Source organism: Monodelphis domestica, chromosome 5 (assembly GCF_027887165.1).
Source record: "Monodelphis domestica isolate mMonDom1 chromosome 5, mMonDom1.pri, whole genome shotgun sequence".
NCBI classification, from domain to species: Eukaryota; Metazoa; Chordata; class Mammalia; order Didelphimorphia; family Didelphidae; genus Monodelphis; species Monodelphis domestica.
Genome location: NC_077231.1, coordinates 86756432 through 86780678, shown reverse-complemented (window position 1 = coordinate 86780678; position 24247 = coordinate 86756432). Strand labels below are relative to the sequence as shown.

General features: G+C 39.0%; 1 protein-coding gene across 2 annotated transcripts in view; it reads right to left on the bottom strand.

The window, feature by feature from the left end:
• Positions 1 to 24247, bottom strand: part of LOC103098723 (mucin-16-like) — a 45259-nt gene that overhangs the window by 11649 nt on the left and 9363 nt on the right. For both annotated transcript variants that reach the window (XM_056798715.1, XM_056798716.1), the window contains exons 2-10: positions 18756 to 18883; positions 18567 to 18634; positions 17285 to 17454; positions 16412 to 16450; positions 15111 to 15227; positions 7073 to 7171; positions 5712 to 6344; positions 5085 to 5198; positions 1827 to 1874 (exon numbers count right to left, since the gene is read on the bottom strand). In XM_056798715.1, coding sequence (XP_056654693.1) covers positions 1827 to 1874; positions 5085 to 5198; positions 5712 to 6344; positions 7073 to 7171; positions 15111 to 15227; positions 16412 to 16450; positions 17285 to 17454; positions 18567 to 18634; positions 18756 to 18883 — 1416 coding nt within the window. The remainder of the gene's footprint in view (positions 1 to 1826; positions 1875 to 5084; positions 5199 to 5711; positions 6345 to 7072; positions 7172 to 15110; positions 15228 to 16411; positions 16451 to 17284; positions 17455 to 18566; positions 18635 to 18755; positions 18884 to 24247) is intronic.

Genomic DNA, 24247 nt, shown 5'->3' with positions numbered 1-24247 from the left:
TGGAAGAAACTTAGTTAGAAAGAGGATTACGGAGTGTCCAGGGGTCCTTTGGGTTCCGCGGCCGGGGCCAGGAGCAGGCCTGCTACAGCACTCTGGGGGGAAGCCATGCCAGTGGGTGGGGGAACTTGAAGGCCGCCGCCACCGTCGCTGCTGTTACTGATGCTCCCTCTGCCCTGCTTGTTTTTCTGGTGCTTGGCTCTGCTTTTGGCATCAGCTGGACTCATCCTCTGCAAGGCCAGGTGGTAAGGAGCTGTGGCTGCTGAGGAGGCAAAGTCTCCATGCTGGCAGAGATATTTCAGGTTGTGCCTCCATTGGGATTGCTCCCTCAAGAGGACTGAGTAGGCCTGAGCTAGTGGTCTGAGCAGCATTGCTGCTTTACCTAGGGCTTTTGGACTACCCAGACCCAGCTTTGGTCAGCCATCTCTCTCAGTACCCCTACTGGAGATATTTCACTAGAACTACCTGAAGAATCCCTAAATCTTTTTCTAGTATTGTTTCTAGATGCAATAGATTCAGAGGGTAAAGGAAATCACATCAATGAAATATCACCCGATATCCCTGAAGGTTTATGGGCCACCAATTCTATAGATGTTGGGTAATTGAAATCAGCAGTCCCTGTTAAGATAAAGAACTAAAGAAGGTTCACCACAAGAAATCCCACAATACCCACTAAGCAAAGAAGCAATTGATGAGCTAACCCCATAATAGAGTCCCTATTACAGCGAGGAATACTAGTACCCTGTATCTCCAAATAAAACACCCCCATATTCACTGTGAAAAAGCCCAAGTTAGATGCAAAGAGCAATGTGGTCTATATATTTGTTCAAGATCTGAGAGCAGTCAATGACCATATGATAAAAAACCACTGTGTTGTACCAAGTCCTGCAATGATAATTTATGCAATTCCCACTCATGCAAAATGTTTCACAGTAGTTGATTTATTTACTGCTTTTGTCTCCATCCCAATACACGAGGAATCCCAAAAGATTTTTGCATTCATATGAAAAGGAATCCAGCTGACCTCTTTCTGCCTGTCCCAAGGGTTCTGTGAAAGTTCGTGATTATTTTCCCAAATTTTGATGAAAGACCTTACAAACATCCACTATAAGGAAAGTAGATTGATATATTTTGTGCATGATCAGCCATTGCAAAAAAAAAGTGCAGGTCAGGACTCCTCACTGAGTCATGAAGTGAGGAGAGGCTTACAATTCTAAAAGACTGTGCCAATTAATTCTGGGGTAACCCTCTTATCTCTCAATAGGGGAAACCTTCCCCTAACTTATTTACACTAACACATCACCCAGGATCACCATTTCCCAGAGATACTCCTCAGCTACCATAGACCAGGAAAAGAGAGTGAGAGAGTACAACATGAGCCATTCCACCTTGACTACTACCTTTCCTCACTCATCTATCTATCTATCTTTAACAGCTCTCTAGAGATCAATAATTACTAGGCAGACAATAACCATGACAAGACCAAACAAGAAACAGAGAGTATTATAAGATATAACATGAATAATTTTGAATTGAATTTAAAGGGGAGCATGCTTTGATCTGCATTTGATCAACTGTGAAAGTTGTAGCTACTCTCAGAAAGACAGCAATCTGGATCAGTTCTGAAGGACTTTTGACCAAGAATGTTTTACGCTTCTAGAGAAAGAAATGTGGGAGTCAGCTGCAGTTCAAAGCATACTCCCTTTCACATCATTTTATGTACAGTTTATGTGGCTCTGGTTTGATATGAGTGTTCTCTTATAAAAATGACCAATATGGAATTATGTTTTACATGATAATATATGTATAATCCATTTCAAATTACTTACCATCTCTCCAAGAGGGGGACCGAAGGAAAGGGGGAACAATATTTGGACCTAATAATTTCAGAAAACATATATTGAAAATTATTACTAGATTTAATTAGCCAAATATCATATCTTTAAATAAAATTATTTTAATTAAAGTCAAATTTTAAAAGATAAAGAGCATCAGAGATTATTAAGCAACATGCTAATCAGATATGGCTTGATTTCTCAACAGCAATGCTGAATGACATACAGCTTCTCTAATAGCATAGGTGATTTTCTATTGGAAATAGATGTCTGAACAAGGATTATTAACAAAAGCAATAAACAAATTGAGAGGAATATCAGTCACAACTTAATAAGAGGATGCTTTAGGGATTTTATGGTACATGGGACACACTTCCCTTCCTTGAAGTTTCTTATCCAGAAAATGGCTTGATGGTCTGCCTCCAATCCTCACCTAAGATCACCTAGGGCAGTGGTTCTCCACCTTTCTAATGCCATGACCCCGCAATACAGTTCCTCATGTTGCAGTGACCCCAAACCAAAAAATTATTTTGGTGGCTACTTCAAAACTGTAATTTTGCTACAGTTATGATTAGGAATGCAAATACCTGATATGCATTATGTATTCTCATTGCTACATATTGAGAGGTTGAGAACCACTGATCTAGAGACACTTGTCTCCTCATCTTCATCTCCCATTGTGAACCTTAAAATTTCTCAGACTCTACTTCATGAGGTTGGGTTAAGACCATTCCCCATTTGGACCATTCACCATTTGGGCAGTGAAGGTACTTAAAACAGGAATGTGAGAACTCCACTTCACCATACTTAAGCATGCCTTAGGGGAAGATGAAGTTGTAAAGTCTTTGCTGAAACATTGAAAGATACTTTTGATACAAGATACTTTTACATACAAAGTATGTCAACCCATAGTTATAGTAAGACAAAAAGTTCTTAAGCCATGCCTATTTTTAGAACTAATACAAAGGGGTGCTAAGTACCTATAAAGGTCAGGCAGCTTGTGAATTTTACAAGGAGCAAAGAGATGAAAACTTACTCAGAGATTCTACTCTAATCAGGTGTGAACTAAGAATGGTCTGTCCTTTGAAAAATGTCTACTGTGATTGGTAGATGTGAGAACTTAGGGGAGGAGACATAGTAGAAAATTCCCTTTAAATAGGAGCTCAGATTCATTCAGATGACATTCAGATTCAGGATTGAGCTGGTGGAATCAGCTGAGATGAAGCTGGCCGGGTGTCACTAGAATCCTTGCTTGGACAGATCTTGTGATGAGTGATTAAGGACTGACTGATCTTTCTCTTAAGGCTTAGGCCTAGGTTGGCCAGGGCTGCCCTGGGCCAGCCTATCCTTTTCTCATTATTCCCCTTTTCTCTCTCTCGTTCTTAATTCCTCATTGTATTAATTAAAATCTCTATAAAACCCAGTTTACTTGGGTATATTCTAATAATTGGGAATTTTTCCCTGGCGACCACCTTATATTTGATTTAAAACAAGACACTGTCATAAAAACATATTTTCTGCGGTCACAACTTACTCATCCACTCTTTTATCTACTACAATTTAAGTCTTCCACTATTTTAATCACTACAGTTTAAGACAAACATCTATTTTAACTATTACATCATCACACCTAGAACTCCAAATTTGACCTTGTCCACCAGGCTGAAGGGCTGCCAGGAGCCATTTGGAGACAATGACATCAGAGAGGTCCAGTTTTTCAGTTCTGACCTCTGACCAATCTAGGATCTCCTGGCTACAGAAGTTCTTGGAAACACTCAGAGGCCATAGTAGAGTACGACCAGGACACAGGAATCACAGAGCTAATGTGTAGGAATCAATCCATAAACTAGTGACCAAGAGGCATCCCTGGTTCAAGAACTTCTCAGAAAGGACAAAACCTAGAGGCAAATTCTTGGGATTCAGTATTAAATGGGTGTGCCAAGTGCAATCAATCACCAAAGGTCCAAGTGAACTATTAAGCTAAGATGAGGGAGAAGGTCATGAAATCATACCTTAAAGGGAAGGTCCCAGAACCATTCTTTTCCTCTTTGGCAAGTCAAGGCTCATAGAAATAAAGTGATTTGCCCATATCTGCAGGATCCACCTTCCCCAAGTTCACTGCTAAAAAGCACAGCCTTTGGATCTGTCTCCATTCCTGACTCTTGACACCAGGAACTCTGTGGCTCAGACCATATAAGCAATTAGTTGGCACCGTGGAGATAGTGCTGAGCCTGGAGTCAGGAAGACCTGAGTTCAAATGTGACCTAAGAACTCATTAGCTGTATGACCCTGGGAAAGTCAAGCAGTCATTGCTTGCATCTTTTTCTCATCTGAAAAATGGGGCTAACTATAAAGCCCAACACTTAGGGTTGTTCTGTGGATCAAATGAGATACTATTTCTATAAAAAATGCTTAGTCAAAGTGCCTGGCACATAGTAGGGTTACGTAATTGCTTATTCCATTCTCCTTCACTTTTCCATAGGCAAGTTCAGTTTGTAGGTTTATAAGATACATTTTTAAGACAAATTTTTTTAATAAACTGAATCTCACAAATCTACTCATTAGATCAAAGCAATCAATTAGTTTCCATTAATTAAGTATTTATCATGTGCCCAGCTCTATCCTAAATACTGAAGATGTAAATAAGAATGTAAAAACACATTCTCTGCTATGAACTTGGGAGAGTTCATAGAAGGAATCTTTCCCAAAGTGGAAGCCATTCAATGTGAGGTGTTAGGGCTGACTTCTCCTCTTGACCTTGAAATACAGCATAATAGAGTCCTAGGTTCAAATCTCACGTCTGCTGCTTTCTACTTTTGTGTCATAGGGCATGTCACATAACTTCTCTCCACCCCAATTTTCCAATATGTAAAAAGATGGGATCCAGCTAGATGACCTTTAAGGGTCCTTTCCAGTCATATCCGGTCACCCTGAGCTAATTACTTTACTTCTCTAAACCTCAGTATCCACATCAGTAAAATGAGAGGCTATCCATAATACCTGATGGTTTAAAGTTTCCTTCCAACTTTATACCTATGGTTGCTTATATAAAAGACCTTAGCAGTGGGAATCTCACTCCTACCTCTAAAACTTCTCTTCTCCAGGCTATACATAGAAAGGAATCAGAGGTTCAGAAGAGTTCTTGAGGATTGATCTCTAAAATAATTTCATGTTTCCTCTGTAAGATTGGGAAACAAGGCCCTAAAAAGGATAAACCTCCAACACAGAGACAGAGAGGAGGTACCTACTTACCTGTGGGAATAATAGTAGACACAGGGGTGAGGGAGCTCCTTATTGGTGCTACTGTGCTTCCTGGTGCATCATGGCCTTGGGCATGTGTGTCTGGCACCACACCAGCATCACCTCCTACAGGATGAGAGGAGGGGAGAAACCAGAGCTCAGTCAAGTCTTTATTGGTGGACTCCCAAAGGAAAGTACATTGTTGCTACTAACTGCTGAGACCAAAAATACATGGCTTCTCTGACTTTTCCCCACAGGATAAATAATCAAATTTTCCCCTTCAAAGCATGGACTCACTGATGGACAATCCCCATATATGTTAAATCATGAGGTTCCACTAAATCAAGTGGAATCAGAATCCCATCAATAAGAAGAGGAGAATCACTTTAGCACAGGGACTGTGAAACTATCCTTGCATGGAGTTGAGGAAGCCTGGAGAGATGACACTAATTCAACAGATATGGAACCGAAAATGTCCCTACAGTGGCTCAATGGAAGGCTAAAGAGAGGAAGGACCTGGGAGGAAGACCCTTCCCCTTAGAAAGGCACAAACTAACCCTCCCTGGACAGACACTCTCCATTCCCTCCAAGACCATACCCCAATTTCCTCCCTGGGAAGTTTATTTAAAATATGCTTACTTGGGAAGAGGCTGGAAGTGGAAGGCTCCTGATCAGAAACAGAGGCTGTCCCTGCCTGGACACTGCTGCCCTCTGTGGTTGTGTCAGGAGGACTGGGAGATGCTGTTGTGCAAACTTCCTGTGTGCTGGCTGGAGGCAGGGTGATAGCTGGAGTTGGTGTTGCCTGTGGGTTTCTCTCAGTTTCTGGAGTCAGGCCGGCTGGCCCTGGGTCCTCCAACGAAGTAGCAGGCTCAAGGGAAGCTGTTCTTGTGCTTAGGCTGATGTTTAAGGGAGCACTGGAGCCGGGGCTAGCTGTGATTTCTACTGGAGTCATGGAGAGTGAGGTCCTTGCAATGGCAATGGTGACTCCAGAGGATATCTCAGATGGAACTGAGGTTTCGGTGGGAGAGGACACAGTTCTCCTGTGCATCCCAGGGATGAGGTCACCTGCTCCAGTGGGCACAGTGAGAAGTGGGTCTTGAGTGGCTGTGGCTTCCAAGGTTGTCTCCATGACACGTATGTCCGTTTCAGTGTAAGCAATGGAATCTCTCCCGATAAAGCCAGTCATAGGGATACTGGTGGAGTTCGTTGGTTCTCTTCCCTGGTCAGATCCACTCACATTCTTCAGTGTCCCTGAAGTCTCAGTAGAGAATCCTGTGACCAAAGCAGTTAGTTGAAGTATGCCTAAGGGTTGATGGGGGAAGTTTGGATTCATTTGGACAGAGATCCCCAGAGCCTGTGAGGATTTTGAACTTCCTGAGAAGAGCAACCAATCCCCAACCCCTCACATTAGCACCTTCTCCCTGACAAGCACTTTCAAAACAAAAAGACTGTGACAGGAATTAGGATCTCCTTGTGCTCTAGGGTGCATGGCCACCATGAGAAAGTATTAAATAAGCTGAGACTGATATATAGATGGATCTGTCCTGTCTTCTTGCCCTCAGATGAGACAAGGCACGTGGCTCAGACAAACTGCCTGAAAGATATCTGCTCAGGTTAAATGGAAAATGAAGCAGTAATCATTTGTTAAGAATCAGGTACCCCATTCAGGGTTTTAGGTGCTGGGCATAGAAAAGCCTGTCCTCCAGTAGCTGACTTTTATCCTAGTAAATTATATGTATACACACAAACTAACACAAGAAATGGACAAAATCCTCCATGAGCTCTTCATCCAAAGGCTGGCATCACAGTATACATCTGGGCAGACAGTAATGGGACAGAGGAAGTTGCCAGGTCTTACAACCTAATCACAAACTCCCCCATCAGTGAGCCTCCTGTTCTCAGACTATGAAGATGAGTCCATATCATATCTCAAACCTGGAAAACAAGGGCCCAGAGCAAGGATGAATACCAATATAATAGAAAAAGAAATCTTTTCTTACCCATGGCACATACAGTAGATTCACTGGTCACTGATGTCATGTCTCCAGGTGCTCCATGTTCTGGGATATGGGTGAAGGGCCCTACACCAATGTCACTCTCTAGAAGAATAAGTGAGAACATAAATCTCAGCCACAGGACTCGGGGTAGAAAGGACAATATGTTGTTCCCTTATATTTTGAAGGAACCTCCAAAATATGTGCTCTTTTTTCTTCATCATTCATCGAGCAGAGAATCTCTCTAGTACTCCTATATTCTCATTTTTTCAAACTCTTCTAATCTAATGACAGCTTTATTACTTCCCCATCTGGAAAAAAACCCTTCATTTTATCCACCTGTCCCTGAAAGCTATATTCTCCTGTCTCTCTTCTCTTTTGTGACTGAAATCCTTGAGGATGCTCATAAAAGGTGCTTCTACTTTCCTTCTTTCTATTCTCTTTTTAACTATACAGTCTGGTTTAGAAGCTGCTTTTTGAAGAAGAAACATAAGATTAATAACAGAGACAAACATAATGCCGAAACTAGATACAAGAAAATTACTTACTGTTCACACTGCAAGTTAAAGTCCTCACAGCAAGCTCCTGATTTGAGTGAAATACAAAATGCTATAACAACTGGAGCAAAGCCAAAGTATTCAGATGTGGTTAGAAGAGAATTATGAAGCCAGGCACATAGGGTGACACTTGGAGGTAGAAAAAGTAGTAATAATGAGGCTACAGATAAAAATAATAGAAAAAGCTTGGGAAATAGTGAAATTGGTATAAGAAAATGCTCTATGAATGATAGCCATTTCAATAAAGCAAGAGAAAGGCCGAGCCAGATTAAAGAAAATGAGGCAGAGATTAATGAAATAACATCTCCAATTGCAAATGAGATGAGAGACTTTGATAAGACCTATAGTAACCACACAGGAAAAGTCTGTAAAGGAAATCAGATCGTTCCTTAAGAAATTTTTCCAGGGTAGAATAGATAATAGTATTGAATTATGCAAAAGAAAAAGAAAGAGTCACAAGAACTCAAGAAAAAGTTAGTGACTAATACCAAAAATCATAGTTTCAATTCCCTAACGTTTACTGTTGCTAAATATGACAAGGCTCTAGAAACATTCACAGATGAAGTCCCATTTAACTTAGTTAATTCTCCCAAGAGCTTTATGGCAGATATACCCTCAGAAATGACATCTAATTGGAATCGAGAAGCTAGTACCTTTCATCCAGTACTGAGTGATTTAGTTAAGTAAAAACTAACTGATAATGAAGCTGAAATTACTTTTGAAAATAATTATCATATTCAAAGTAGTGGAGGTGACATTTCAGTTAAATTTGAAAAGCAGGATGGAATGGAATTCTTCTCAATTGGAATAACCACCAAGAATTCAAAAGGCAGGCTTGAAGTCAGCATTCTAAGTGGCAAAGGGATATCCAGCCAAAGCTACTGTGATGGTTTAGCTTCATGTACCATTGAAGACTTCATTGGGAATGGATCAAATCAAAAAGAATTAACTGAGTTACATATGCAGCTGGCAGAGGGTAGCAAAGACACGAGTACTAATTCGGTGGCAATAAACTCTTTACCTACAAACAGGCCAGAAACATAGGTATGGATTAAGGTGGGGAAGAAAAACCTTAAGGCTCTCTTGGATACTGGTGCTTCAAAGTCTGTCCTAAATACAAGTCCAGGGGATACCTACATAGGGGGTATGGCTTCTGTAGCTGGAGCAATGGGACAAAGACAATAGGTCCCTGAGCTCAAAAGCACTATGGTTAAACTAGGTCCTCTCACCATAGATCATAACTTCTTGTTGATTCCATCATGCCTAGCCAATCTTTAGGACAAGATGTTTTGTGCAACATGCAGGCAACATTACAATGTGAAAAATATGGGGTAATTTCTTTGCATCTACCCAAGAATTCACTGAAGCACTATCCATTGTTACTTAGAGCAACTTGAGGAAGAACCTGAAAAAATTCAAGTTGTGACTTCTAAATATGACATACCCACAGATATGCCACAGGGGGTGCTTGCAAAACACCAAAATGATGTGGGTCGGATTAAATCGATTACTCCTGTTAGGATTGAGGTCAGGGAAGGGATACCACCTAAGATACCACAATACAAGTTGAGTAGAGAAGCAAGAGAAGGGATAATACCCATTATAAATAGCTTGCTTGAGCAAGGTATATTGAGACCTATGGTATCTGAATACAATAACCCAATATTAGCCATTAAAAAGAATAAGCTGAATGAAGATGGCACTCCTGCATGGAGATTTGTGATGATTTGAGGGCTGTGAATAATTTCATTAGGAAGAGATATACTGTAACACCATCTCCAAATGATATTATAACTCAGATACCTGCAGAAGCTAGGAGGTGTACAGTGTTGGACCTGAGCAATGCTTACTTCACTATACCGTTGCACCCTGGTTCTCAAAATATTTTTGCTTTCCAATGGCAACAAACCCAGCTGTGCTATACTAGATTAGTGCAAGATTGTTGGGAGTCGGCTTCAATATTTTCTCAACTGTTGCAAAGAGATCAAACATAGCAAATTGATACACTGTGTGGATGATTTGTTGCTAGCATCTCCTGACCCTAAAACTTGTTTAGAACATTGAAAGAAATTGTTAATAGAACTTTATCAGAGGGGACATAAAGTTTCTAAAAAGAAGATTCAAAGGGTCCTACCAATAGTTGAATATTAGGATTTGTCCTGGAGGGGGGCACCAGGAAAATTTCAAATAAAAAGGTAGCAGATATACAGAAGCTAGGCATCCCTCGAACTAAGAAAGAACTGAGAGCTTTTCTGGGGGTTGCTGGTTTCTGGAGGCAGTACATAGTGGGTTATTCTCATATATCCAAGTACTTGACTGATTTGACAAAGAAAGACTTCAAAGAACCATTGCAAATGAATAAGGAACATTTGCATGCTTTGTCACAGTTGAAGGGAGATATTCTATCAGCTCCAGCTTTGGGAATACCTAAATATAAGAAAGAATTCCACTTGGAAGTCCATGAAGCAAAAGGCAATGCTTCTGCAATGTTAGCACAGTATTTTCAGTTGAATCTAAGGGCTATTGTATTTTACAGTTCTATCCTTGACACGGTTGTACAGGGCATAGTACATTGCCTCAGGAGTGTAGTAGCTACAACTCTAATGGTCAAGAAGTCCTATGACATAGTACTGGGATGTAAATTGCAGGTGTATTCTGCACACGAAATTGAAAATCTGTTACGGTCACAGAGTACATATTCATTCACCGATGCAAGAATATCCCAGTATGAAGTCATTTTGTTAGGCAATGATAACATCACAATTCATAGATGTGCACCGGTGAACCCAGCCACTCTGGTCCCTGATTTGCCAATGGGTGGAGAAGTATTGCATGATTGTGATCAGATAGTAGAACTCATGCATAGGCCAAATGAACGCCTGAAAGATACACCTCTTATAAATTCAGAAATGGAGTTATACACAGATGGGTCCTTCTATGTTCGTGATGGGAGAGACATTCTCAGGGTCAGCGGTTGTTGACAATGACAAAATGCTTTGGCACGTATCGTTGCCAAGTCATGTGAGCACCCAGGGAGCCACGCTTAAGGCTATGCTCATGGCCCTGGAATTAGCTAGGGGGAAAAAAGCTAATATATTTCTGGATTCACACTACGCTTTCTCCACTGTGCTTTGGTCATCATACATATGGAAAAACAAAGGTTATAAAACTTCAGCTGGGAAACCAATTGCATATAGCAATCTTATACATAGTATTATTAATGTTGTAGACTTTCCTAAGGAGGTGGCCATAATTCATTGTAAGGTACACACTCATGGATAGGACAGGATATCCCTAACAATGAAAGAGCAGACATAACATCAAAGTATGCTGTTAGGTTCGGTTCCCACCATGTGCTGCATTTCTCTCTGATCAAAAGGAATAATCTCACTAAAGCCTATGACAGAGAAGAGATACATTCATGGAAAGAGCAGCTACTGAACTGATCAAAGGCATCTGTATTGCTCATGGGGGTAATCCTATTCTCCCTAAAAAGTTGTATCAACATCTATGCACCGTAATTCATGCAAAGGGACATTACGGAGTACAAGGGATTTTGGATAGCATAAAGAGATATTGGACAGCACCAGGAATGACTACAAATGCCATTAGAACTAGTCAAGGCACGTGAAACATGCAGGAGATAAAATCAAGGACATTTCAAGAGTGTTGCATTGGGAGGCAGACCACTCAGTTATATGCCTTTCCACTGTATTCAAATTGATGATATCAACATGCCTAAGGAAAGGGGATGCCAATATGCATTGGTTATATTGGATAGACTGACTAGATGGGTTGTAACATGTCCGTATAAGAAAAGTGACACTGCTACAGTAGTGAAATTTCTATTGAAGGAGATTATACCTAGACATGGCATTCCCAATACCATTGACTCGGACAAGGGGACCCACTTCACTTCCCGGGTTCTACAAGAAATCTATAAGAACTTGGGGATTAAGTGCAATTACCATTCAGTTTATCGGCCCCAAAGTTCCAGGCTGCTCGAACAGATGATCAAAGAGTTAAAAACAAAAATATGTAAACTCTGTTCAGAAACACATTTAAAATGGGCAGATGTTTTGTCCCTTGCTTTCTTCAACATTAGAACCAGGCCTAGGACTGACCTGCACCTATCACCTTTTGAAATTCTGTATGGGCAGCCCTCTTTGGCATCGTAGGACAGTAAAGCCACCTTACTTGTATCCATGTTAAGAGGTGAATGTGTTCTTCATGAATACTTAAAACAGATACAACATAGGATTGAAGAACTAAGGAAACTGGGTTTGCTTGTGCAAAGAACACCACTAGATTTTTCATTGCCCAAGATAAAACCAGGTGATAAAGTTTATGTCAAGAACTTTAATAGAGAATCTCCTACAGAACCAAGATGGATTGGACCTACTACAGTCATAATGACAACCCCAATAGCTATAAAAGTTGATCAAAGAGATCCATGGTTCCATGCTTCACATGTGAAATTGCATCACAACCATAATATTGAGTAGCCCTAGGAAAATAATTGATAAGCAAATGCAGTCCCTACCAGAAACACAGGAAAGCACATGAATACTTGCCACCAGAATAGAGTAGAGAGACCCCTGCACAAGTTAAAATAATGAAAGGATAGAACCCTGAAAATATACAGACAGTAACACAGTAATATGAAAGTAAAACCTTGCATGAGAAAGATTAGCAGCCACAAAGCCTCAATATAAGATATAAAAGCCTCTGCCTGACATAGTAACAAAACAAAAAGAACTATCTCCAAATTCTACATATAGTAACCATCCAAGAACTACATACAGTAACCATATCATAAACCTCCTTGAAAGAAAAAAAAATTGATGTCATTATTCTTACCAAAGACTTGAAAACCTATGCATAACGCTTACCCCCTTGCATGAGGAAAAACACAAGTTGACCTAACTTGTAAACACGAAGATGTACAAATGCAAAAAGCTTACCCCCATTCATGAAGAAAATCATGTTATCTTACTTGCACACACAAAAAATTGATACATTCTGTTACTCAAAAATTTCATCTCACTTCCATGCAAAAGTAACTTTTCACATTTACTTGCAGACATATGTAAAAAACTAACTTGCACACATGTTCGTGGTTTGTTTGTGTGTTCCCAGGTTCCTGATTATTGCAGTGGATCCTGACTTGAAGAACACAAGTCTTCAATCAAGTGATGGAAGACAGAAGAGTGATATGTTGAGCAGAAAGGATGGAAGAGTTTCTACAGGCAACATGAATGGACATGGAAGGACTTTGGAACTTTGAAATTTTGGCCATGAATAAGTGTAAGACTGTGTCATACATGTAAACACCACATGTATGCATGTACATCCTACATAGCAAAATAAGATATCCATGGAATGGGTAATTACATGACATGCATGATAACAAAGACACACTGATGAGAAATTTCTGTGGGAAATTCAAACAGAAAGTAATATCCTTTTCTGCATGAGTTTGCACAGAAATTTAGAATGAGGTATATATTTAAATCTGTACTAAACTTACTAATTGACTAACGAGCTAACTTTTTAGAGTAAGTTTATTAATATTCTAACTACTAACATTAGTAATAGCCTATTGAATTTGTTTAAGGCTTAAGAAAGTAGAGACATAGAAGTTCTGAAGCATGGAAGTTATATTGTATTATGATTGTAGGTTAGCATTTATTAGTGATAGGAAATTTTACTTAGTGAATTTATAGACATTAGGAATTAGAATATTTGCATATTCTTAATGATAGGGGAATTGTTGAGATGATTTGGAAATTGTTATTTGCTTTGTTATGTGAAACTATGTTCATGTAACCATTTTCCTATAACCCATTTTAGCTTAGCATTTAGATAGAACAGCTAAGATGAGTTTAGCATTTTGTAATGGGGGGGGGTGGAGTATATTTCAGATAGCAAAGAGTTAAGATAGATAAAATGATTAAGGTAAGTATCATTGAAAAATGCAAGTTACATTTTTTGCTAATAAAAGGGGGGATTTGCGGTAGAGACATGGAGAGAGAGAGAGAGGACTTGTAAGCCAAGATGCAAGAAACAAGCTGGGGACCTAACCTGCCTGTCAATCAAGAGGAAGGTTCCAAATGGAATGTTCCCAGGAGTGGCAGTTGGGGGTTTCTGGCCACAGAGAGGAGAAGGAGAAACTTGGCTTTAACTTTGGCTCTCTGACTCAGGCAGTTAAGCTGGCCAGGAGAAACTATGACAGAGAGAGGAGAAGAAGGAGAAATTGGCTTTTGGAGTTGGTTGTCTCTTTGAGAGTTGAGCTGGCCAGGAGAAACTGGGAGACTTTGGACTTTGTTTTCTTTCTGGGGTTAATTAAGCTGAGAGACCTTGCTGACTTTGTGAAGTAAAAGAAGATTTTAAACAGCTGTTGTCCTTCATCTCTCTGTCTTAGAGTCACAGTTTGTGAATGGACTACTCTCTCAAACCCTCAAATTCTCCCTTCATTATAGATGAGGGAAATCCTCATCCCTCTTACCTCAGTTTCCTATCCTGTTATCCCAATAAACCCCTTGACTTGAAAAAGGAAAAGAAAAGAGTATCTTTATACTTTACTCAAGGGAGAAGGGAAGAAGCCAAAAGCTTCAAGAAGAACTGGGAGGTGAGGGAGGCAGGAAGGAGAGTGTTGGAGAAGGGAGGGAGTGAAGGGGAGGAGGAAGTTAGAAACAGATACTGATCCATCAGCCATCAGTAGGGATCAGTAGGCAAACCTCAGAGCATTCCCCAGGGCAGTTCCCCTGTGTGGTACCATCCCTGTACTAGCATCCCTCAGCATTTCTCATTACTACCTCCATTACTCCCAAACAGTTTTCAAGTTTCCCTCTAGCAACTCTCTCTAGTCATAAGCCAGCCAGAGTAGTCATTGCAAAAGAAATAATTTCCTCAGTTTATATTTCTCTATTTCAGCATGTGTATCAGTCTATGATATTGGAATGATTTCCAAAAAAGAATGAAGGGATGATAAAGAGGGAAGCACTGGACGAAGAGGGATGGAAGAGTTAGAATGGGGTAGATTTTTCACATAAGGAACAAAGAAAATATTTCTACATTGGAGGGGACAATTATAAATTTTATGTGTCCTATATAATATTTAATACACATTATGAATGTATATGTTTTATAAATTAACAAAATTATTTTTAAAAGAGTCATTCCACAGTTGAGAAATGATCAAAGAAAAAGAATAGGCTATTATATGTATACACCCAAGCAAACAAAAGAAATAGCAAAATCCCCCATGAGATCTTCATCCAAAGGCTACTATCACAGCAAATTTTAGGGCAGAAAGCAATAGGACAGAGGAAATTGTCAAATCTTACAACCTAATGACAAACTTCCCCCATAAGTGATTGTCCTGTTCTCAGTCTATGCAGGTGACTCCATATCTCAAAATTGAAAACAAGTGCCCAAAGCAAGGATAAATGCCAGTATAAAAGAAAGAAAATATATTTTCATACCTATAGCATATACAGGGGATTCACGGATCAGGAGGCCACTAGTCAGTGATGTCATGATTTTTCCTGGTTCTCCATGGTCTGGGATATGGGTGACAGGTCCTACACCAACCTCACTTCCTAGAACAATAGATGAGAACATATATCTCAGCCACAGGAGTGGGTGTAGAAAGGACAATATGTTGTCCCCATATATTCTGTAGGAATTGCCAAAATATGTGCTCTCTTTACTTCATCCTTCACCCAGCAGAGAATCTCTCTAGTATTCCCATTGTTTCATTTTGTTTTCAAACTCTCCTCATCTACTGGCAGCTTTCCTTCAACCCCAAATGAAAAACAGCCTTCATTTTATCCATCTATCCCTGATAGCTATCATTTCCTATCTCTCTCTTCCCTTTGGGATTGAAATTTTTGAAAATGCTATCTATGAAAGGTGCTTCTACTTCCCTTCTTCCTACTCTTTTTTTTTAACTACAGTCTGGTTTTCAACTTCATCATTCAAATGAAATTGCAAAAATCTCTTAATGGCCTTCTTCTTAATCCTCATTCTTCTTAAGCTCTCTGCACTCCATGATACCCAAATTCTCTAATTTTCATAACAAAACTCTCCTGGTTGTCCTAGGACTTCTCTGATTATCCTGTTTTAGTCTCCTTTGCTGGATTCTTACTTAAGTCCTTCCTGTAGGTGCCCTACAAGGTTTTGAACTGGGCTCTTCTTCTCTTCTTCTATGGGATTTCACTCAGTGCTCATAAACTCACATAAATTTATCTATCATCTCTTTTCTGATGAATCTCAAATCTGAGAGCAACCGAGCAAGACACTGGTTTGAGAGAGTGTAGTTATTGAAGGAGCAGAGAATAAAAACATTATTAATGAAAACTATTGGGCAACTTTGGTGAATGAAGAATATAAGGGAGAGCCACAAGTCTCTCTGGAATGTTGGGAGATCCCCTCAATGTATCAGAAGATTACAAAGACCACAAGGTCTGACTCTTAATTTTGAACAAGAAAGAGATAGGGACAGCCTGCTTTCCCAGGCCCATGGGATAATTTTCCCTTTTGAACTATTTATATATATTTTGAGTAGCAAAAAGAGAATAGACAAATGAGTAAATGAAGTCTAAACTTTGGCCATATCTAATAGTGTATCTAATTCTAGGAATCCCTAACACCACTTTTAATCCTCTGCCCTACATTAATCCCTTCCAAAAAGATAAAAAAAAATCTTTCATTGTAGTGTCTCATTAAAGAGAGTGGATATAAATATAGATACAAACAGACAATAAAGAAATCTAAAACTTACTCTTTGTGGATCTGATTCCTGGCAGCTTATGTTGATACCCTGTAGTTTGAGAAGGGAAAAGAAAAGAAGAAAGAAAAATTCAGAGGGAACAAGTTTTGGAGAGAAGGTGAGGGCAGGGAAGGATGAGGCAAGGGACAGCAGATGAAAGGAGGGAAGACAAGAAGAGAATAGCAGAGGAAAAAAAGAGAATGGGACAGAAGAGACATAAACACAAGATTTTGGGAAAGGTACAGAAAAGAAGGCCAAAATAGAAAGAGAAAAGAGAGGGAGAAAAGATAGAAGAAATAAAGAAAGTTGAGAGACAGAGAGATAGAGAGAGACAGAGACAGAGAGAGAGAGAGAGAGAGAGAGAGAGAGAGAGAGAGAGAGAGAGAGAGAGAGAGAGAGAGACAGAGACAGAGAGAGAGAGAGAGAGAGAGAGAGAGAGAGAGAGAGAGAGAGAAGGAGAGAGAGAGTAAGAAGGAGAGAGAAGGAGAGAGGGAAGTAAAGATAGAGGGGGGAGAGAGGGAGGAAGAGAATTTGAGTAGGGTATCTCTTTGTGGGCAAAAAAATTAAAGGAGTAATGGAGAGGAGTTGGTTTGGGGCCCATAGGGGAAAAATGGTGCTTCAGCATTCAAGAAGGCATTCATGGCATACTTCTTTGTTGAAGGAGTCTAAAAACAATCCAGTCTCTTCTGATCTTGAGAAGTGAGCTCCCCATGTCTTCATAGTTTGTCACCACTTTGAGGGCCAGTGCTCCCAGGAGTGAGAGAAAAACCATGAAAACAAAGGAGACCCGAAAGGAAAGAAGAATTTGGGGCAGGTAAGTTGTTTTCTGGAAAGGGAACCACCCAGAGAAAGAGAGGCACATATCCCAAAAGTCAAGCTAGTTACCATTCACAATGAGGCTATCATTGTCTATAACCAGGTGTTTTAGCTCTCTTCTACAGAGCTGTTCAGTCAGCTCCCAGGAAACCACCTTTTTGTCCAGGACAAGGTTGGAGGAGTCCTTCTTGAAAGTGCAGAGTATATCTACTCCAGTTGCTATGCTGTTCCTCAGAGACCTGGAAATTAATGTTTCAGACAAGTGGTTTCAAACAGCCCTTCCTAGGAGTCTCATGAGCTATATTAAGGGTAGTTCCAATCTAATTTTAATGTGTTAGCTTATTAATTTATAAAGTAATACATATATATGTATATGTATATATATAAATGTATATGCTTTTCTGAGCCAAAATGCAGGCTATAGGGACTTTGCTGATGTATACTTTAGTGGCTTCAGAAATTTCCTTTTGAGTTTGACACCACTGGTTTAGTTTCTGAAATTTAGTTATTCAGAGAACACTCTTGAGAGAAGTGGCTGACTTGGAATAAAGGTTTAGAGATGATTGTAGATTTAAAGTTGAAAAGGACATTGGAAGCCATCAAATATAGCCCTCTCAGTTTATAGAGGAAAGAAATGGAGGCTAAGGCAGATTATGTGACTTGCATAGCATCACACATCTGGTAAGTGAGAGAAAATTTGAACTCTGTTCTTTCTGATTCCACACTTACCACCTTATCCACGACAACGGAATTGGCAGTGCTTTGTAACATCACTTATTTGTATGTTTACAAGTGTCTGTGGGGTCTGATTATTTTCAGTAGTTTCTTTAGAGTAGTGGAAAGAACAATGAATTTAAAATCAAAGATCAAGTGTTCAAACTCTGACTATTTTTGACCTGGGGAAAGTTATTGGGATCTCCTTGGGTCTTCATTTTTTCATCTGTAAATGAAGAGAATGGTCCAGGTTACCTCTACTGTCCCTTCCAGCTTGGAGCCTATATATGATTCTAGAGAAAGGTAATGTTGATATGTATTTATTAATCAATCATTTTCTAAGCACTCATTTGATGCCTCCTAGGTTATTCCTTTCATGTGGAGTTATAAAGTGAAAACAGTTGCAAACTTATCTTTGGAAAGAGTAATGGGGAATGAATATTTTTCTACCTGAGAAAGAGAATAAGGAGTCTAAAATACTTTAATGGCTTCTTGGTTGGAAGATTTTATCCATTACAGCTTGGGAAAGAAGGAATTTCTATTAAGAAGCAGAAGAAACAGCCTGGGCAACATCTGAGTGAAATGGAAATTGCTGGTCCCTAATATCTGAGCTGATGATGTCGTGAAGGAATCTCACCTCAGTGAAAGGCCACTGCATCCACAATACTGAGAGCCAAGCTTGCTGCTTCCAAACAATACCTTGAGCTGGAAACAAAAAGAGAGAAGGGGACTTCTGTATACCTGGCTAGAACAAGCCTGAATACACAGGGCTAAGGAAGGTAGCATGGGACAGAGGAGGTAGAAGGGAATGGGAGTAGAATCTCACCAAGATTTGTAGGATATGCTCAGCAGCCTTGAATGTTCTGGTGTCCTTTTGATTCATCTTTGTTGTGTAAAACATGTTGGTAATAGTGAAGCTGAGTTTGAAGGTTTTGTAGCAAGAGCTCCATGATACTGTACAAAAGGAAAGGTATCCCATTGGCTGAGACTTGCAAATGTCATTCAAATGAGAGGAAATGCTTTGTAAACCTTCAAGTTCTATCTAAAAGCTAGTTATTGTGATGATCATTACAATGATCATCATCATTATTCCAGGTGGCACTGTTCAAGTCCTTCCTCAGAGGAAATCTCAGCAGAATGAACCCACTAATGAAATTCTGAGGATCCCTCCAGCCATACACAATTTTTTTAGCAGTGTTAAAAATTGTGGACTTGGAGTTAGAAGACTGAGGGAAGCTGACAAATCCTTACTGTCTGGCAAAGTCACAGTTTGGGAGATGGGAGCCTGGCAAGGCAGCTCCCTGAAAATGAGGTTCCCACTGATCCCTCTCAGTGACTTCTCTCTCTCTCCAACATCCCTTACTACAATGGTCTCGTTAAGATGATTGTCTCCTCCCCAATACAGGAGAAGTACTATGAGAGCAAATACTTATAGGATTAACACACATCTACATCCTATACCTTAATCCTCCCAGATTATTACCCTAAAAGTTTACATTCACAGAATTAAACATAAAGATCATTATCCCCCTTCTTTTTCCTCTCCACATTTACATTCACTTTTATTACAAGCCAGGGAAGCCAAGAACATCAATAACCTTCAAGACACACTCCACTGCAGATAGAAACCAGGCAACATTGCCAGGTGCTTTAAAGTAACACCAAAAAAAATTGAACATGTAAATTGAAGGAAACCCCAAATCTGGTCTGTCTCAAATTAACCTTCGATTCATGCACCTAGGTATGAAATGTTTTGTTATCCATATCCTAAGTAATTGTGATTGATTGTGAAAGCTGACCAAAAGTAACAATGACTATCCTAAGATCAGGGATAACTAACATCTAGATCACACTGTTGTTATGTCATTCATCTATAGCAACAATGTTTCATTGAGTATTTACTTAGGCTTGGTGTTTGCTGTTAAGTTGCATGGAAACATATATGTATAAAATTGACTGTGTGCCAAAGAAGTATGTGATCACTAAACTATGTAATAAACAAGCCTCCATGCAATGGCAGACTGCTATGTGACTCCTAGGCATGTGGGACTGAGCACATAGCAGGTCTCAACTCTATTTCTCAACTGATTCATTACACAAAGGAGGAGTAACACCTCACATAGTGAGAGACCATGGAACATATCTTGAAAGAAGACCTGGGTTCAAATTGTGGCCCTGCCACGTCCTATGTTTTTGCCTTAGTTTCCTCACAAGTAAAATGAGGAGGTTAATCCATTTTCAATGTTAAGTACTGATTACATAACAAAAATTGCTGAAAATACTGAAAATTCATTTTGCAGAAACTAGGAATGGACCAATATTCTTGCATCACATAAAATAAATTCCAAATGGGTTCATGATTTAGATACAAAAGTTGATATAAAAGAAATGAGAGTAATGGGGAAATTTTTGACTCACATATTAATGGACAGGGGAGAGTTCATGGTCACATGAGGGATATATAGGACAGCAAGGTAAAATGGATAATGTTGCTTACATGAAATTAAATTGTTTTCCCCTCAAAACAATACCAATGTAGTAAAATTAGAAGGGAATCAGGTATTTGAGGGGAAAAATATTTGCTTCAAATTCTTCTGCTAGGGGTCTCATTTCTAATTCAAATTTATAAGAATAAAAGCCAAGTGCAGAGTCAAATTGATAGAGAATATAGTGATCTCTCACTTGATCTCTATCAAATTACCCTTTAAAATCCTGATAAAATGTCTTACAATGAATTCTGGAGCAGTATTATAACACAAAAAAGACAACTGATTTTCCAGCACAAAACAACTTAGAAAAGCTAGCAGGACAGATGGGATGGACTGTGGTAGAGGTAGAAGTGGAACACATTGCACCAGGGCAGGACCACCAAGCCAGCAGGCCTTGACCACAACTGAAGTAACAGGAAAGGCTTCTAGAGCATTAAGCCCCAGATAATAAATGAGTGGGGGATCAGAAAATTGCTTAGAAGGAGATTACATGGGGTCCCTTCACTCACTCTTAAGGCAATTCTTGTTGCATTGCTTATATTCATATCCCAGTCTGTGGGAGAGATTCTCAGGGTGGAGAGGGCTAGCAGAGACCAGTGCTTGTAGCCACAGGAGAGAATCAGACTCTCCCTGGTCACTGTTCCAGGGGAGAAAAGGGTGCTTAAGGTTACTCACAAGGCAGAATATAGAGCAGAAGGGTATTGAAAACACCATTGCTTTCATGATTCCAAATTTGAAGGGCCATAAGCAGATTGATCCCCAGATTTAACTCTGAGGGCAGCTGTACAAAGAACCTTAAACTTGGAGCAGTACTCACATCACCACAGGTACAGATTCAATTTTAACTGTCTTTTTTAAATGGAAAGGAAAGGGCTGGAAATGAGCAAAAAGATGAAAAAGAAATTCAACACAGAGAGCTATTTTGGTGACAGAGAAAACCAAAACACAAACTCAGTAGAAGTCTACACAAAATCAATGCCGCTGCATGCAAACTTTGCAATAAAAATAAGAATTGCTCTCAAGCCTAAAAAAGAATTGATGGAAGAAGCTCAAAAAAGAGATTTAATGATCCAGTAGGAGAGGTAGAAGAAAATTCAGGAGAAGTGATGACAGTGATATAGGATATTCATGTAAAAAGTCAATACCTTATTAAAGAAGGCACAAACAATATTGAAGAAATGAACATCTTTCAAATCAGAATATACGAAATGGTAAAAGACATTTTATAAAAATTCAAAGAAGAGATGAACTCTTTCAAAAAGTAGAATTGGCTATATGGAAGAAGATACACAAAAATACACTGAAGAATTTCTTGAAAGGCAAAATTAACACTAGGAGAAAAAAAGAGGTATAAAAATTTGCTGAGGAAAACAACTTTAGATAGTACAATAGGCCAAAGGGAATATGAACTACAAAACCTCACTCAAGAAAATCATCTGTTGTCCATCAATGGGAAAATTGCTGAAAAATTGTGGTATCTGATGGTGATGGAATAGTATTGTGTTGAAAGGATTGTTGAACTGAAGGAATTCCATGTGAATCAGAAAGATACCTTCAGAAAGATGCAGAGAGAATGATCAGAAGTAGAACATGGTACACAGAGACTGATTCATTGTGTCATAATCAAATGTAATGAACTTCTCTACTAGTAGCAATGCAAGGTTCTAGGACAATTTATAGGGACTTATAAGAGAATGCTACCTACATCCAGAGAAAGAGGGGTGATTGCAGAAATGCTTAAGAAAAACTTATGATTCATCATATGATCTGATTGGGATAATGATTGGGGATTTTGACTTTTGGACATTATATTTTTTACATTGAAATGAAAAAAATTCATTTAATTAATTAATTTAGAAGATTTTCCCATGGTTACATGGTTCGTGTTCTTTCCCTCCCCTCCTCCTCCCCCATAGCCACCACACAATTCCACTGCGTTTTACTTGTGTCATTGATTTATCAAGGAAAGATAAGGACTACAAAATGATTCTAAGTCACATGTATTAAGGAAATATATAGTGATGAATACCTGTTTCCAAATTTTGATTGCACTATGGTGATTGTTCGGAGTCTACATCCCCAGTCATATCCCCAACAACCCATGTAATCAAGCAGATGTTTTTCTTTTGTGTTTCTATTCCCACAGTTCTTCCTCTGAATGTGGATAGCTATCTTTCCCAAAAGTTCCTCAGAATTGTCTTGGATCATTGCATTACTGCTAATAGAGAAGTCCATTGCATTCAATTGAACCACAGTGTATCAGTTTCTGTGTATAATGTTCTCCTGGTTCTGCTCTTTTCACTCTGCATCACTTCCTGGAGGTTGTTCAGTTCACATGGAATCCTTCCAGTTCATAATTCTTTATAGCACAATACTATTCCATCAACAACAGATACCACAATTTGTTAAACCATTCCCCATTTGAAGGGAACACCTTTCATTTTTCACTTTTTTGCCACCACAATGAACACAGCTATAATTATTTTTGTACAAGTCTTTTTCCCTTTGATGTCTTTGGGGAATTATAAACCCAGCAGTTATATGGCTGGATCAATGGGAAGACAGTCTTTAAAAACCTTTTGGGCATAGTTCCAAATTGCCATCCAAAATGGTTGGATCAATTCACAACTCTACCAGTAATGTATTAATGTCCCAATTTTACCACATCCCCTCCAACATTTGTTATTTTCCTTTGCTTTCATGTTAGCTAATCTGCTAGGTGTGAAGTGGTAAATAAGAGTTGTTATGATTTGCATTTCTCTCATTATGAGAGATTTAGAACATTTGTTCATGTGCTTATTGATAGCTGTGATTCCTTTTTCTGAAAATTGTCTATTCATGTCCCATCCCTTGCCCATTTATCAATTGGGGAATGGCTTGATTTTTTATACAATTGATTAAGGTCTATATATTGGATTAGTTAGACCTTTGTCAGTGGTTTCTTATAAAAAATATTTCCCAATTTTTGCTTCCCATCTGATTTTGGTTGCATTGGTTTGTTTGAACAAACCCTTTTTAATTTAATGTAATCAAAGTTATTTATTTTACATTTTGTGATTTTTTGCTTGGTCTTAAATTATTTCCTTTCCTAAAGACTGGCAAGTATACTATTATGTGTTCACTAAATTTATTTATAGTTTCCTTCTTTATATTCAAGTCATTCACCCATTCTTTGTTTATCTTGTTGTGGGGTGTGAGATACTGATCTAAACCTAATCTCTCCCATACTATTTTCCCATTTTCCCAGCAGTTTTTGTCAAATAGTGCATTTTTGTTCCAAAAGCTGGGACCTTTGAGTTTATCATAGACTGTCTTCCTGAGGTCACTTACCCCAAGCCTATTCTACTGATCCTCTCCTTCTGTCTGTTTGCCAGTACCATATTGTTTTGATGACCATTGCTTTATAGTATAAGTTTAAGATCTGGTACTGCTAGGCAACCTTCCTCCCCTTTTTTTTCATTATTAACCTTGATATTCTTGATCTTTTGTGCTTCCAAATTAACTTTGTCATAGTTTTTTTTTTCAAATGCAGAAAAAAGTTTTCTTGGTAGTTTGATAGGCATGGCACTAAATAAGTAAATTAATGTGGGTAAGATGATCATTTTTATTAAGTTAGCTAATCCTATGATCAATTAATATTTTTCCAATTGTTTAGATCTAGTTTTAGTTTGGTAGAAAGTATTTTGTAGTTGTGTTTGTATAATTCCTCTCTTTGTCTTTGCAAATAGATTCCTAATTAATTTATATTGTCTAGGGTGATTTTAAATGGAATTTCTCTTTCTAACATCTGCTGCCTGGGTGTGTTGGAAATATATAGAAATGCTGATGA